This window comes from Thunnus thynnus, chromosome 7, assembly GCF_963924715.1.
Source record: "Thunnus thynnus chromosome 7, fThuThy2.1, whole genome shotgun sequence".
NCBI classification, from domain to species: domain Eukaryota; kingdom Metazoa; phylum Chordata; class Actinopteri; order Scombriformes; family Scombridae; genus Thunnus; species Thunnus thynnus.
The window spans coordinates 20,969,503-20,986,313 of NC_089523.1; the positions used below are offsets into that span (position 1 = coordinate 20,969,503).

Here is a 16,811-nt window from a genome sequence, read left to right on the forward strand (position 1 = left end):
TTTTCTTCAGTAGAAATATTGAATGCAGGACTTGTAACACTTGAAATACTTCTTCTGCCACTGCATTTCTTTAACAGCTGCTCTGCAGATTAAGATTTTGGGTGACATACAAAACTCCTCATATATAATATCCATGTGCAATGTGCATTATCAAAGACCACATAAAAAAGGTGGCAAATACATCAAATGTTCACCCATATGTGTCATTCTGGATGTGAAAAATGCATTGTTACAGATTAAATGTTGCAATTAGAATATAAAGTAGTTAAAATAGCTACAGCCACAACATTAAAAATAATGATTACACATTAATGCAATGACTAGTAAAACAAAAATGTAATATCCATAGTAAAATGACAGTATGAAAGGGGGCATTCTCCAAATCTTAGTTACTTTTGATACTTTGAGCACATTTATCTAAAAATACTTGGTTTTTACTTAAGCAAAGGTGCCGAGTACTTCTTCCACTGCTGAGTCTTTCTCCTCATTACTCAAGAACCAGACTGTAAGGTCCATAGATAGGTGTGTGTGTGTGTGTGTGTGTGTGTGTATGTATGTGTGAGTGATTGAGAGAGAGAGAGAAATACATAATGTAATATGTGTACAATTTATGACATTAATAAATATATTAATATATTACAGTAGGTGTGTTTACTGAATCTATTTCGGATAGCTACATAAAAGATATTGCTTAATGTAGCCATTCAGAATACCAAAGACAGTTCTTGCATATTAAGTTCAGGCAAAATTGAAAAAATAAAATCATTGTCTGCAATATAAATGCACAATTATGAGATTATCTTCATGATTGAAAGCATGGTTTGTTCTCATGGAGCTATGATAATCAAAATTCTACCAGAATCTTTGTTTTTTTGGTTCATTCGAGACAAGCACAGTTGTCCTATGCTCATTACTTAAAATAAAAACCAGTATTGGTAGAAAAATACAAGGATTAAAAATACAATATAAGCCTCTTTCATCATAGATTCCAATTAGAGCAAGTTTTAAAATGGATCCAGGTAAGGTGGCTGCCATATGACTCCATCCCAAAATGGCAGTTCACTATGACTCATTGCATCTATGGCAACGGTCATCCAGGAGCTTCTCATAATACCATCCACAAACTTCACAACCTGACGACATCTGTACAAAGGGAGATATTAGGATTTAGATAAGGTCCTTTTAGCAGAACACAGTGTGACATGTCGCAGTAGAAGAAGAAAATGGCTGAATTCCATTTAGCTGCTTCAGTTTCAGGGTCCTGATGTTGTGCATGATGGCTCAAGATTCAAGATTCAAAAAATGTCCCAGAGGGGAAATTTGCTTTACAGACAGTAGTCCAACACAAATACATACAATACAACATACACAACACAGCACAAGATCTGTTCCTCTTACACTGTCTACTACGCATTAAAATACACAATTTTTTACTTTTATGGCCTTGATATTTTCAGAAAAACACTCAATTTGCATCTTACATTTTACATATCTCCAGCTGATTTCCCACATTTTCTCACTCAGTAGCACATATGCTATCATAAAATCTCATAAGTGGCTCATGGTAATATATTGGCCTTTTTGTTTGGTTTGCTCACATAAAAAAATATTTACAAAAATAAAATTTAAAAACAAGTGCAATTCTGCCCATCGTATTTCTTTTGCAACACTAATCATCACAACATGATATACCCTTTTGACATACAGTACTGGGCAAAAGTTTTAGGCACTAAAAGTAAAGGGAGGATGCTTTCAAAAATAATGGAATTTATCAATAACTTCATACAAAGTTCAGTAAAAAGAGGAAGCCTAAATGAAATCAGTATTTAGTGCAAGCATGCTTTGCCTTTAAAACAGCAGCAGTTCTCCTCGGTACACTTGCAAACAGTTTTTCAAGGTTCTTGGCAGGTCGGTTGTTCCAAGCATCTTGGAAAAGTTGCCACAGTTCTTCTGTGGATTTAGGTTGTTTCAGTGTCTTCTGTCTCTGCATGTACTCCCAGACTGACTCCATGATGTTGAGATCATGGGTCTATGTGGGAGCCAAACCATCTGTTGCAGGACTCCTTGTTCTTCTTGTTGCTGAAGATAGTTATTTATGACTCTGGCTGTATGTTAGAGTTTGTTGTCATGGTGCAGAATAAATTTGGGAAAGATCAGACGCCTCCCTGATGGTATCGCATCAGGGATAAGAATGTAAACATCTCAAGTGCCTAAACTAGGTCACCAAAGACACCACCTCTTAGACACATTTTATTTCACTATGACTACTTATGTTCAAAAAACAAACTTTGGACTTCAATTTATATCCAGCTTACTGTTTTGAGCAGTTGAACAGACTTGCAAAAAACATTAAACTAATGGATTAGTCCACCAAAATTGGGCATCTAAAACTGCTTTTAAAGGGGCGGTTTTATATCGTCTTATATAATAGGAATGTGCGTGTTTCTATTGAAAAGGGTCTTAACTTAGAGTATTAACATCAATATTTGTAGCGAATAAGAATGATTAACATTATTATTTCCTCACAATGCCAATTTTTTCTGATAAAGTATATTGGCTATTGCACTGTGTCAACGCTAGGTGGCGATAAACAATTTATATTCATGCGTAACACACTTTAAAAAAGAAAGAAGAAGAATTGACAGACAAAATGGCCGTAGGGCGAAGCTAGCTGCCTGGCAAATGTAAACATCCACCCTCAGCAGACTGAAGCGACGACAGCATTACCTGATAGCTTGTTGACTCTGCGAATGAGAGTGTATGTTGACACCAAATTCCTGTCGCCAAACATAGAGCATCTTCATCAACACGCTGTTAATCTAGCTAGTTAGTTAGCTTAGCTGGCTAGGCTAGCTCTGTAATTAGCTTGAGTAAACACTGGTAGGTAGCTGCAGATTAGCTCGCTGGTTTCGCGTTTGTTTTTGAGCGTGAATACCAACTTTTGCAGTCCGAATATACTTATCTACAACAACACAACCATCTTTCTGAATGACAGAAGGCTATCGTAACGAAGGGACAAAACTGTATTTAAGGCTGTATCTGTATTGTCAGGTCATGTTTGTGAGAGGCAGCGATTGGACATGAGCTAATGCTAACAAAGCTGGAGACTCTCCTTTAGTATCTTATTATTCGCTGCTTGTGTTTTGTACATAATTAATTAAAGACATCAAATTAGACTCGTCGGGCCTCTGGTTAAACGTTTTGAATTAGCTGGGTCTGATTAATGACGTGTGGTGACATTGATCCCAGCTACAACTCAACGATACACAAAGTTTTTGTTAATTCTTGAAAGGCAAATTGAAGGACCAGTAAGACCTGTCTTTAGATACGACAATACAAAGTTCTGGTCACTACGGTGCTGGATGACCTCACTGTCTTGATTTTTTACTGTTTTCTGTCGTGTCCCCCCCCCCAACAGCAGTCTTCCTAACTCTGGTGAGAGATGTTGAGCCAGCGGCGTGGTATCCATCTGGACCAGTCCGAGCTGCTTTGCAAGAAAGGATGCGGTTTTTATGGCAACACAGCTTGGCAAGGCCTTTGCTCAAAGTGCTGGCGAGAGGAATATCAGCGAGACAGACAAAAACAGATTCAAGAAGACTGGGCACTTGCTGAGAGGTTTGTCTGTCTTTGTGTTGACATTTGAACTCTTATTTCTACACAGTGTCTGTTGCTGTCTTACCTCCTCATCTTCTTTTGCTTGAGTTCCTGTCCATCTGTCCACCTGACAGCGATTAACAGTGGTGCTGTATTTTCCCGTCCTAGGCTGCAAAGAGAGGAAGAGGAAGCGTATGCAAGTAGAAATCAGAAGGCCCAACCACAGCCCTCCATCACACCCTTCAGCAAGTTTGAGGAAAGGAAAACAAAGGAGAAGTCCAGCAAGGTCAACACAGTCACAAAGTTTTTTACTCCTTCCACAAAAACACCGCCAAAAAAAGGTACATCATTTTACACACTGTAAGAGATGCTAGTCATTAATCACCAAATATTTGTAATTTTACAGGTATTTTTGCTGCTCTTGCATTAAGAGATAACTGTGTCGATATCAAGCACATTTTTGTGTGACTGGCTTTCGTAACCTGTTACTGGAGACACATGAGGAAATAAAACCAGACTGTGGTCTCCCAAATTATCTCAATAATCCGTGTCTCTTTTCAGTTCAACCACTTCCTTAGATTTGTTGCTATAACCTACATACAGTCTGGTTAAAAGAGGCTATTAGACTTCAGCACACAGCAACACTATGTGGCAAAGGAAGTGCTTATACAGTGCTTATACAAAATCATCATACCCCTTTGAAATAGTTACTTTATTTGTTGTACAGCCTGAAATCAAAATCCTTTTTAAAAAAAACAAAACAAAAAAAACTTTTCCAGCTTTATTTACAAATTACACCTTACAACATCAAACTAATGAAAAAAAGGCAGCAACAGGGTTGGGAAATTCATCAGTCCCCTGATTTAATACTTTGTAGAGCCACCTTTTGGTACAATTACAGCCATTAATCTGTTTGGATATGTCTCTACTAGCTTTGCACACCTAGATTGGGTAATATCTGCCCATTCTTCCTTGCTGAATTGTTCGAGTTCAGTCAAATTCGTTGGTGAGCAGCAATGAACTGCTCTCTTCAAGTCAATCAACAGATGTTCTATCGGACTTAAATCAGGGCTCTGAATTGGCCACTCAAGTGCATTTACCTTCCTGTCCTTAACCCACTGCGTTGTTCTTTTGGCAGTATGTTTAGGATTGTTGTTGTGTTGGAAGGTGAATGACCTGCCCATCCACAGCTGTCTAGCAGAGGGACGCAGGTTTTCCTCAAGAATTTGAGTGTACTTGGCAGCATCCATTTTCCCTTCAGTCCTGACCTATTGCCCAGTCCCCACTGAAGAGAAACATCACCACAACATAATGTTGCCACCACCATACTTCATAGTAGGTGTGGTGTGTTTCAGGTTGTGTGCTGTGTTTGGTTTTCGCCAAACATGTGCTTGGAGTTCAGTCCAAAAAGTTCAGTCTCAGTCTCATCTGCCCACAGAAACGTTTTCCACATGGCAACAGAATCTTCCAGGTTTGTTTTTGTATAGCACAAACGAGACTGTGTATGGCACGTTTTCAGAAAAGGCTCCTTTGTTGCCACACTGCCATATAGGCCAGCTTTGTTTAAAGCTTATGAGATTGTTGTCACATGCACAGACAGACCAGTCCCAGCCATAAAAACTTGTAAGTCCTTCAAAGTTGCCTTTAGCCTCTTGGTAGCCTCTCTGATCAGTGTCCTCCTGGCTCAGTCATCCAGTCTGGACGGACAGCCTGATCTAGGCAAGGTGTTGGTGGTACCATACGTTTTCCACTTCTTAATGAACAGTACTCAGTACTCTGAAGCCTTAGAAATCTTTTTGTAGCCTTCACCTAACTTGTACCTTCCTCCAACTTTATCCCAGAGGCCATTTGAAAGCACTTTCCCAACCATGGTGAATGCTTTGCAGTACCATTCACTACTAGTAGTGGAATCACTGGTTTTATTCTGAATTTTTATTTTGTAATCAAAATCACTATACTTGATGTCAGGTGGGGGGCAATTAGCCTGGTGTTTGATCTAGAAGTTGATTGGTTGCACTTGAGCAAGTTTATAATGTTATACTGTAAGGGGTTGATCACTTAACCAAACCAGGTCTTTCACTAATTCATTTTTAATAATTGTCCAGAATTTTTTTAAAATGCTTTGATGATGAGGGTTATATTGTATACATGCAGCTCAAAAAAGTTATTTTTTTCATTTATTTTAATTTCCAGGGTGTAATGTGACAAAGGTTAAAGTAACATTAAATATCTTCTCCCAGATGCTTCTCCTTTTGATGCTCAGTCCAGCCCAAGCCCCAGCTCATCAGCAAGCCGGCATTCCTCTGTGGACACTGATCACGCAACGCGGGAGTTCATTGATTTTCTCAAGCCTCTGAAGTCTGGCAGGGAGATCTTCAAACAGTGCCGGGCCTTCACTGAGAGTATGGCCTATAAGCGGGTGAGCTACAGTGGATTACTTGCAATGTTTTTGTGTGTTGGCGGGTGAATTGAGCTTTTAGGAGCCAGGTTATTATTGTGTATGAATATCTGTGTAACTTGTTCATTTTTGCTTAAATTTATTTTTTGTGTGTTTTTGCTCAAAGCAGGTGACACTGATTGCAGTAGTTGTTTTTTTTAAAGTCATTGTGATTGCATTACTTATCATTTTCCACCAGTGTGTACCTGTTTTACTCTTTAATTACCACCTGTCCTGATTAATTACTAAACACATCACCTCATTAAGTGTCCATATGAATGAAATAAGCACAAATTGCTTCATCTCAAATGTTGAAAACAGGCAGCATTTACTTTTTTCATGACATTGTCAAATATCTTGAACATTTAACATTTAAACATAGAGCTGGTGGAACGTTCAAAGCTTCCCTACAAGATGCTGACTGTCGTTTTGTTGCCTTAAGTGAAAACAAGTTTTTGTTGTTATCAATATCAAATGTGAAAATCTGCTGCCTTCAGTCTTTGTATTTCTAAAAACTTCTACACTCTGTTAAATAGGAACTATTTATCTATTTAACATTGTCTAGTAATTGTCACATTTGAACAGATAAGGTGATCACATTTTAATATATAAAACTATCAGAATATAAGACCTGCCAGTATAATTGTTTATGTCCATTCCTTCATATAGGACATGGGTGCTGACGAGCTGTCAGAGTGTGTACAGGACTTTTACCAGAACCTCTCAGAACGCCTCCAGACCCAATTCAAAGGTACTGCTTTACTCTTGCACTCATGAAGAATCAGCTATAAACAGTGCAGAGTCTGAACATCACAAACCTTATACAATATATTCTTTGTGCTTCTATGTCTAGGTTCATCAGAGCATGTAGAGAGCGTTATGGATGAAGTAGAGAAGTACATGATGACTCGTCTCTACAAGGAAGTCTTCTGTCCTGAGACCACAGATGACGAGAAGAAAGACCTGGCTATTCAGAAGAGAATCAGGTTAGTGCACAACAGTTGTAATAATGCCAGAAAATGCTACTCAAATCGTCATTAATCTCCCTGAATTTCCTCAGAGGACAATGACACACAATTGCGGGTAAAATGACAACATCAAAGTTACTTAGATTGAAATTCTGATTGTGTTTTTTACAGAGCCTTGCACTGGGTCACCATTGAGATGCTGTGTGTCCCTGTAGACGAGGAGATCCCTGAAGTGTCTGACAGTGTGGTTAAAGCCATCACAGGTGAGAGTTAATTTTCAGAATGCCACAGCAGGACATCACCTCATCATCCTGGTGGTAGAGATCCAGTAAGATTTTCAGATGAACAATTTACCATCTCCGCATCATTCCAGATGTGATCGAAATGGATTCCAAGCGTGTGCCCAAGGACAAGCTGGGGTGCATCACTCGTTGCAGCAAGCACATCTTCAACGCCATCAAAGTCAGCAAGAAGGAGGCAGCGTCTGCAGATGACTTCCTCCCCACACTCATCTACATTGTGCTGAAGGCAAACCCTCCACGGCTTCAGTCCAACATCCAGTACATCACCCGCTTCTGCAACCCCAGCAGACTCATGACTGGAGAGGATGGTTACTACTTCACTAACCTGGTGAGGAAATTAGTACATGCTTGTGTAACCCCTCTATTCCAGCTCAATCTTCGCAGACTTAAGAGACCACTCGACGACTTCTCTCAGGTTCACGGCACATTTATTTCAGCTGTTAGAAAAACACACATCAATGTGGCTGGTGATGGTCAGATATACAGTACAGCTCCTTGCCCCACATCTGAAATTGGCGGTGGCAAAAGGGATGAGCTGACGTTTTCCAGTCACTATATTTAACACCACCGACCACGGGAGGGCGCTCAAATCAACAAATAAAAGGAGCCTTGCATAGATAAACACAGGATATTAACCTGTTTTCAAAGAAAATAATGAAAATGAAAAACAGCAAGATAACTTGCTTGCAAAATAAAATAAATACTGAATGAACAGAAATGAATTTTGACGAACTTCAACAATCTATAACAACCTTGTTACACTTGTATGCATGTATCTGGCTTATATGTGTTTGCCTTTAAGTATCCATATATTCACATTTTCGAAGCAGAAAATCCACCATAGAACATTTAAAACACTAAAATATACAAATCAAAAGATATAACTTGTGATGTACTGTGGATTATTGGGGTCCATGTTACATTATTTTCTAATGACCAGGTAATCATCAGGTCCATTTTGTGGTGATATCTCATGTTTTCTTTTTATATTCATATTTTATTTAACCTCTATTTAACCAGGATTCCTATTGAGATTAAGAATCTCTTTCAAGGAAGACATGGCCAAGACAGCAGCAGCACAAATAAAAAACACATAGTTAACAGACACAATAAGAAAATAAAAACAAGCATAAGGAAACTCACAAACTCACAAAGAGAAATTTCTTGGAAACAGTTACGTCACCAGGTAACTTAAAAACATTTACATTGTAGGGAATCTGCCTCTAATTCTTTCATTTCATAAATTATTGGTCAAATATACACTATGACATCAGTCTACATTAAACATTTCTGTAGAGAAAAAAAAATTGCTCATAAACTAAAGATGTCAGATTATGATTATCTGTGCAGCTCATATAGAAACCAATTACCTGTTACCACTCAGAGTCTTTTAGCCACAAGACGGTTAACATTATTCTGTGTAGCAGTTACAGTAAGCAGATCATATCCTGAAAACCTCGTACTTCACAGTGTTATTGTTCACTCCACTCATCATAAAACCAGCAGCTGATTTGCTCTGGTAGAGAAGTCAGAAGAATAAAAAAGTCAGTGAAGAGGTCTTAAAATCTCTGAAACATTTAAGGCCTCAAGTAGCCTTGAATATAATTAAATACTAGTGTTTTACATTTAAAGTCATTTATAACGGTTTTAAAAATATTTCAGGTTTCTTCTGTCTTCTGTCTACTGATTGGTCGATAACTTTTATTTTCAAGTTCTTGTCTGTGTGGATGGGTATGTTCACCACTCCAATTGGCATAAAAGCGTCTTTAAAAGTTAGAAATTTGAGGAAATCTGGGGACTCCTGGTGATCAAGTGGTCTCTCCCCTCGTTTGCTGTCTGTCTCATCTGTCCAATAAAGGATAAAATGCCAGAACATTCATAAAAGAAAATCTGATGTTACTGATAATATGATGATGTTCTACAGTGACTTTTTCCCTTAATGACCCTCTACGTCCTCTCTCCCCAGTGCTGTGCAGTGGCCTTCATTGAGAAGCTGGATGGCCAATCTCTGAACCTGAGCTCTGAGGAGTTTGAGCTCTACATGTCGGGCCAGGCATCCCCCAACTGGCCTCAGGCTGCTGGAGCTTCCTCCTGCTCCCCAGGCAGCACAGCTCTCAATCAGGTCCATAAACGACTGGACCTGCTAACAGGGCTCGGGGAAAGGCAAGACCGTGTCATGGAGAAGGCTCGCCAGCTGGAAAACGACCTCATCGACTGGACGGACGAAGTGGAGCAGAAGGTGCAGAACGTTTTGCAGAGTTTCCCACCAGAGACGCAAAACCCTACCCCAACCACGGCTACTTCGACATCCGCATCTTCATCAGCAATCGACTCTGATAACGTTGAGAATGAGCTCCTGCCGCCACCACTGCAACCGCAAGTGTTTGCTGGTTGATGTGAAGAGATCTGCCCTAAATTAAAAAAAAAAATCCCTCTAGATGCTTTACTCCACCCTCCCCCTTTTCCCGGCTGTTAAACTTTGCTGTCCGTATGCACATACAGCCATCTTTATTCCATCCATCGTCCAGGTCCAGGCTGTGGACAGCGGCAGAAAACTAGAAGCCCTGAAACTACATTGAACAGTAATTGTACATTGGAATTAAAGCAATAGTTAAGAATTTGGGGAAATACTCTTATTCACTTTCTTGCCAAGAGTTAGATGAGAGGATCAGTACCTCTCTCATATCTAGCAATTAAATACCAAGCTGGAGCCAAGAGGCAATTAGCTTAGCATAAATCAGCTAGCCTGGCTCTTTCTGACAGTAACAAAATCCGCCCACTAGCACCCCTGAAGCTCACTAATAAACGCGTTATATCTTGTTCTTGTTTGTACAAAAATACAAGTGAAAAACAGCAAGTTTCAGTTTTTACAGAGGTCACTTGCCCAGCTATATCTTGAGTATCTGCTGGCTGCCTTGTAAACTCAGAGTGATGACAAGTTTGCATGAAGTCATTGTGCAAGAAATGGTTTTGACGCCCCGTAAAACCACAACTTTTCTTTTTTTTACACTCGAGTTTTTGTATGGATTAGTGAGCTTTGGAGGTGCTGGCAGGGAGACTTTGTTACCTTTGAACAGAGCCACACAAGCTGTTGCCCCCGTTTTCAGTCTCTATGCTAAACTAAACTTACTGCCTCCTGGCTTTAGCTTCATGATAAATGGAGAAACATAAGTGGCATTGATCGTCTCACCCAAGTCTAAGTAAAAAACTGATTAAGTATAAAACTGTTCCTTGAATATCAGACTATATGAGACGAAAAGTCCCAGAGTCAGCGCTGTAAGGGCAAATACACTCCAAATATTTTGTCCTGGTTGCAAAGAGAAAGATCCGGTGCATTCTGATGCTGTTTGAGTTTCAGTGCAGTTTCAGGATAAGCAGGCTACTGCAAACGTCCTTAGCCCAGCTATGTCCTCCAGAAGTTCTAGAGGCGTTTTCCTAGACTATTTGGGAAATCTAATCCCCTCAGAGCATTTTCTGACTGTTGCTTCCTCCAATGGGATTATGCAGGGAAACCTTCCACAGAGTGGCGTCCAGGAGACATCCTGATAAGATGCCCAAACAACCTCACCTGGCTCCTTTTTAATACAAAGGAGCAGTGGCTCCACTCCAAGCTCTTCCCGAACATCTCTGTTGGTCACCTACAACAGCATCTTCAGTACCTCAGTACTTAATTATCTTAGTTGTTGTTTGTGCAAACAGGATAGATGGTTGGATGTGATTTTTAGACATGTTTCTGTCATTATTCACATCTTTTCAGACAAAGGTTTTTGTCATTATGTTGAGGTATCTCCAGGTGTGTGGGTAGTGTGTGTGTCTGAGTGTGTGTGTCTGATTGTCATGTTGACAGGTAGAACTTTACAGCCCAAGTAACATCTGAAAACAGCAGCAGTAACTTTCAGTAATAATATGGTTTAAAGGAAATGGAGAAAGCTGAATGATCTGAAATTTAACTTCCTCCCACTAAAATAACCCTTCACTTCATGCTCGTGATTTGTATCATATTTACTGTGTATTTCCCTGTCCTGCGGAGAAGTGCGTGTGAGTGTGTTGCATGGAAATGTTCCATTAATGTTGATAAGTCATAAGTCCTCCAGTTGTGTGTGAGTAACATAGTCTTGTCTCATGCCAGACCTCTCACTACAGTCATAAGCTGGATGTACAGAAGTGATTTTATTTTTCTATAGAGTGGCAGGTATCAATTCCTCTGGATGCAATCGGAGACATTAATCCTGTAATATTTACAGTAGTACTCTTGTCATAGAACATTGCTTGAAGATGTATTACATGAATTGTAATGATTGAATAGGAAGTGATAAAAGCTTTCATCTAGTCATTTATCCTCTTAAGAGGGACTCTTAATAAGTATGTCCCATCAAAGAAAAAAAAATCTGTTTTTAGGTGAATTAATTCTTTGTTGCTGTTAGATTGGTAGATAAGAAGACAAAGATGAAGATATGAAATCACTCCTTAAGGCCTGTTGTTTTACCGGTGCAGAAGAATCAACACAACAGGTTTAACTTATTTTGAAGCACTTTTCTTTTGTTTGATTTTAAAGATCTTAATTCTGATTTAATGAAGGAGAATTGGTGTACTTGAGATGAAAGGATACTTTGAAAATAGTGTTGTGGACTGTTACCACACAGGCATATTTCAGCTGTCTTTGTATTTGGCAGTCAAATGTTTGGGGAGAGTTGTATGTATGAAAAAAGGTGAAAGGCACATTTATTCCCCTTTGCCTCATGAGCTAATATTCCCATGTGTTGCTTGAATTGAATCTTATTTCTCATTCATATTTGCAACAAGTATAGTCAGTGTGTGTTTTGCTGTACAAGTTTAATTTGAGAAAAGGCTTTTAATGCAAACTTAATAGCTTGAATAACTACATATTGCACTGTATGCAGAAGCCATTTATCAGGTATTTTAAAAAGTTTCAAACATCTTTGTAACCTTATAGGTTTGTTATTGTATCACATGGGAGAAAGTAACTCAATGCTGTCTTTTATTTAAACGTAACTTATTGGGGCAGTATTGGTTTATTTGCATCTGTGGGTGTGTGACGATTAATAAAAATTGAAAATGCACGTGCACTCGTGTGCAGTTCCTCTTCATAATGTAATTTCACATGACTGCACGAATAGATTGTGCAAGCTGGGATTAAATAAAGAGTTGACTGAGAATTTAACTACTTCTGCAGTTCTGTATCATGTTGGGGAAATACAGAGGATATTAAGAAATATTGAGAAAAACACAAAATGCCAGAAATTCATTAACCTTTTTTCTTCATATACACACTGCAGTGATGGTGCTCATACTTTACTATTTTTTAACATTGGGCTCTTGCAGGCTAACAGTTTGTCAAATTATTAAAGATCCCCTCCAGACATATAAGATATATAACAATACTCTGCTTGGGATAATAATGTGTCTAATGTGTTTTTTCCTCAAAAAAAGTAATTACCTCATTAAAAACCTTACAATTCCATCTATTCCTTCTCCTTCATTGAAAAATTCAGTATTGATGAATATGCAAATATTGTTAAAAGCTGTCTCCTCTTTCGCTGACAAGTCTTCTCAATGTATGTACCCTGGAGGCTTCAAGTGTAAATAAATACAGTTCAATGTCATACATCTTGTTTTGAAATTTGAGTTTATTTAACACCAAAAGTCTTCCCCACCTCACTAAGGAGGAATTTAAAATAAGGATTTATTTAGACCTTTTCTATACTATGTGATGTCATTTGTTGTTTTTTTCCTACATTTCTCTCTCAGGCAGTGTTTTTCCCCCATACAGTGCACTCTATAGGGCACATTTTTCCATTGATAGAGCACCCAATTCTGCACTTCAATATGTCAGACCCTAAATTTAGAACCCTAAATTGCACTTTGTTCCTCCAGCTTACCGCATTACAACAGCATCAAATGGGCACCACACCACATCCTCTTCATTTAAAGGTTCTTTACAGGGCACTATCACATTTTCTTCCACTGAAAGGGCACCATGAGAGCACTTCATTCCAGATTGTCACATATAGACGCATTTCATCCTGATTTACCCACAACTAGACAGTCATTACAGGACTTTTGTATGTTTTCGCCTTTGTGCAGGAACCTTAGAGGGCACAGTTTTTTGTTGTTGTTGTTTTGTCCTTGAGTCCACCAGGGCTCTCAGGGGTGTACATGGGTACATTTCAACTGAAACTGAAATCTAAAAAAAGGGTGTGTTACTTTTATTTCCTTTGTATTTCACTGGTCATACACTTTCCAGGATTGAGACATACCTCCAATAGGGTTAAGCAGAAATTTAGAAGGAACTGAAAATGATTGTAATATATATATATATATATGTATATATATATATATATATATTAAAAACTACAATAATACAACTCATTCTTTCTTCAAAGAAAAGCCCCTCTGTTTCCATAAAAATATGCAGTTACATGAAAAATAAACTTATGCCAGAAATGAAAGAAAGAGGGTGTTATTTGTGGAAAAGAGGATATCCTGTGTGATTTGTTAAAGCTCAGAAATCACCATTTTCACTTCCCTCTTTAACAGAAATAAAAGTCTCCTTCATTCTGTTTCTCACAAACAGAAATCACAATGGACGCAGTCATCACCCTCCTTGGTGAGTTTTCTTCAGTTTATTTACAACATCTCACAAATTTGTATTTTGGAAATATTGTCATTTACTGTAATTTGTCATTCATTCTCAAATATTTGTCCCATTTCAGTTCTTTCAACACTACCACAGCTTGTAGTATCTCAGGGTATGTACCAAATATTCTTATAATTAAATTCTAAATGTACTGTAAAACAACATATGTTAACATTTGCAATCATATATCAAGAAAATCAAGATGTTAGTTTCTGATGATGCTGTGAAACATGAATCTCTTAAAATGCCATTAATTATTCCTTAATTTACCCCTGAAAACATTAAGTGGTTTTGTATGGTAGACAGAGATCCATTAAGTTACCAATTAATTTATAAAACCAAGTTATTAAGGGCTTCTAAATTGAAAACCTCTTCATTATCAATTGATTAGTATTTTCTTTTTCTTCTTAAAATGGGCCCAAACTCTTTTTTTAGGGATAATCTATGTTTGTCTCTGTAGCTTCCTCTGTGGCCTCATTTAGAGCTGTTGCGGAGATGGTGTCAGGAGATTCAAGGATCTTCTCTGGGGAGAGTGTCCGATTGAGATGCAGCATTCCTGCTGGCCACAGGTCCACCTGGACTTTCCGGTGGTTCAGGGGATCTGAGCAACTCTCACAGGATATGGACAGCCTCACTCTGTGGAAAGCCAGTGTTAAAGAAAGTGGAAAATTTTACTGCCAAGGAGTGAGGGACACAGCGGTGGGAAACATATACACCCTCCAAAGTCTGCCTGTGGAGATAAACGTGGATGGTAAGACCTGATTTATCAGTATAGACAGAAAATCTCTTCTGGTCGTCATATCAGGCCACACATTTCCTCTTTGTCCTACTTCTGCATCTCCTGTTAAAATTGAAAATTTGAAAACACTGAAAGTCTTGCTTCCCTAAGCTTGTTTTTAGCACTGTACAGTGCTTTTTGTGTTTCATTTTAGAAAGCAAGACAAACTTGCCAGTGTTGATATCAAAACAGATCTCAAACATGCTACTACTGTTCTACTTTATTGCTGTGATCATCAATATTATAATCTAACTTCCTTCATTGTGCTCTTTGTTCAGGAGGGTGGGCTATTCTGCAGGTCCCGCCACATCCTGGCCTTGTTGGAGACACCTTGACAGTGACGTGTCGCGTCCGAGCCAACCCCCAGCTTAGAGAGGTGATCCTGTACAAAGATGGTGTTGAAGTTATGAGACAAAGTGGCCTGAACCCACATTTCAACTTGACCAACTTGACCCTCAAAGACCAAGGACTGTATTCCTGTAGGGCCTCCTGGGATATAGACAGACGTACACGCTCTGTAATTTCAGCTGACATTGAAGTGCAGGTCTCAGGTGAGTTTTACATACTGGGTTGCATTTGCTGAGTTTGGTTGTGATTACACGATACATGTTAAGTAGGGTTAAGCACAGTTATTCCGAGCCGAATAAATTTCCAATATACAACAGCACTGGGGATGAAGTTGCAAAACATATGATCTTATTTCTAGATTTTTCTCTCTCAGTCTTATTTGGTTAATGCATGGACATTTGTGATTACATTTACTTTCTTTGTGGTCTATCAAACTTGTAACCCCAGCCCTATTTAATTATGGTTAAATACCAATGAAAAATTGACCACATAAAAAAAAAAAAATCAGAAATGTTTTTTTAAGATTCCAATGTCTCAACAATGTTTTCTCTTCTTTGGCTCTTTCTCAGAGGTTCTGACGCAGCCAGCTTTGGAGATTGTTGCTGGTGATAACCTGATACCAGCAAATATGATGAGGCTCATTTGCAATCTCCAGTACAACGCCCGTGCTCCTGCCCCTCCAATACACTACTATTTCTATAAGAATAACCAAAGACTGGGAATAGCAACCTCTGAGAACCATGATCTGGTGAAACAGACCCCAGGCCAATACAGCTGCAAGGCCAAGGTGCCTGAGTTGGGCATCTCTAGGTGGAGTGAGCCCAAAAGCTTTGGACAAGAGACAGGTACTTTAGGTTAAATGTAACCTGCTGTTTACTAAACTGACTTTAAATCTTAATCCCCTGCCAGTCTTTTTAATTCCATCATCACTCCTTCCTAAATTGCCAAAAATGTGAAACATAGCACAGCATTTGCGCAACTTCTGAGGTCAACTTGTCTCTGACCCAATAGGACCAGTGACGATGTCTCCAACTCTTCATCCCAGAGATCCATGGCCTTTAGCTCCCCCAATCCCAACCCCAGACCTTTCCCTGCTTCCTGCAGTTGAGCCCACAGCAGCCTGGCCCACCCCTCAACAATCCAGTGCAACTCCTACTTTTATTCGGCCTACAGAGGAGCGCACCCAATCCTCAGATCCTCCTCTGAAGCCTTCACAGCCGGCACCAAGCACTCTGCTACCTACAGTCCACCTCATCACACAAACCCCAGAGCTTGTTGATATATCTGAGGAATCTGGTGACATGTCTGGGGACTCTCCAGACATTTACTTTGATTATATGTCTGGGGACTTTCCAGACACTGTCCCAAAGTGACAAGTAATCTTACTTTACAGACCATTGCAGAAACTAATCATCCAAAATCATCCAATCTGGGCAATAATGTGTGAAAATAATGTGTCATCTTTCTCTATCTGATATCAATCATACAGGGTCATTGGGCTGCGATTGCACACTTGTGTATGTGATTCTTTGTATAACATTAATTTAACAGATTATAAGGTATCGACTTCATGATCTCATCTGTAGAAAACTAACTGGATCAATACTGTTGAGGATAATAACTAATGTTATTTTGCTTGAAGGAAATAAAGCATTCCATAAATGATATGTACTACTGGATTTTATTTTCAGTGAACACAATCTCTTTTTACAACCACATTGTAAAG

The 16,811-nt window shown here is 38.9% G+C and overlaps 3 protein-coding genes across 3 annotated transcripts in view; 2 read left to right on the forward strand and 1 right to left on the reverse strand.

The window, feature by feature from the left end:
* The window catches only part of LOC137186186 (caspase a-like), a 198,079-nt gene that overhangs the window by 10,880 nt on the left and 170,388 nt on the right, over positions 1–16,811 (reverse strand). The window lies entirely within an intron of this gene.
* rabgef1l (RAB guanine nucleotide exchange factor (GEF) 1, like) lies at positions 2,614–12,483 on the forward strand. The gene is made up of 9 exons (XM_067594891.1): positions 2,614–2,758; positions 3,419–3,615; positions 3,763–3,935; positions 5,835–6,013; positions 6,701–6,782; positions 6,885–7,017; positions 7,171–7,262; positions 7,373–7,629; positions 9,268–12,483. The coding sequence occupies exons 2-9, from the start codon at positions 3,443–3,445 to the stop codon at positions 9,694–9,696; spliced, it is 1,518 nt and encodes a 505-aa protein (XP_067450992.1). The 5' UTR covers positions 2,614–2,758; positions 3,419–3,442; the 3' UTR covers positions 9,697–12,483.
* On the forward strand, positions 13,854–16,752 carry LOC137186185 (high affinity immunoglobulin gamma Fc receptor I-like). Its single transcript, XM_067594894.1, has 6 exons — positions 13,854–13,929; positions 14,036–14,071; positions 14,420–14,710; positions 15,016–15,288; positions 15,655–15,930; positions 16,097–16,752. Exons 1-6 carry the CDS (start codon positions 13,905–13,907, stop codon positions 16,456–16,458), a joined length of 1,263 nt encoding a protein of 420 aa, XP_067450995.1. The 5' UTR covers positions 13,854–13,904; the 3' UTR covers positions 16,459–16,752.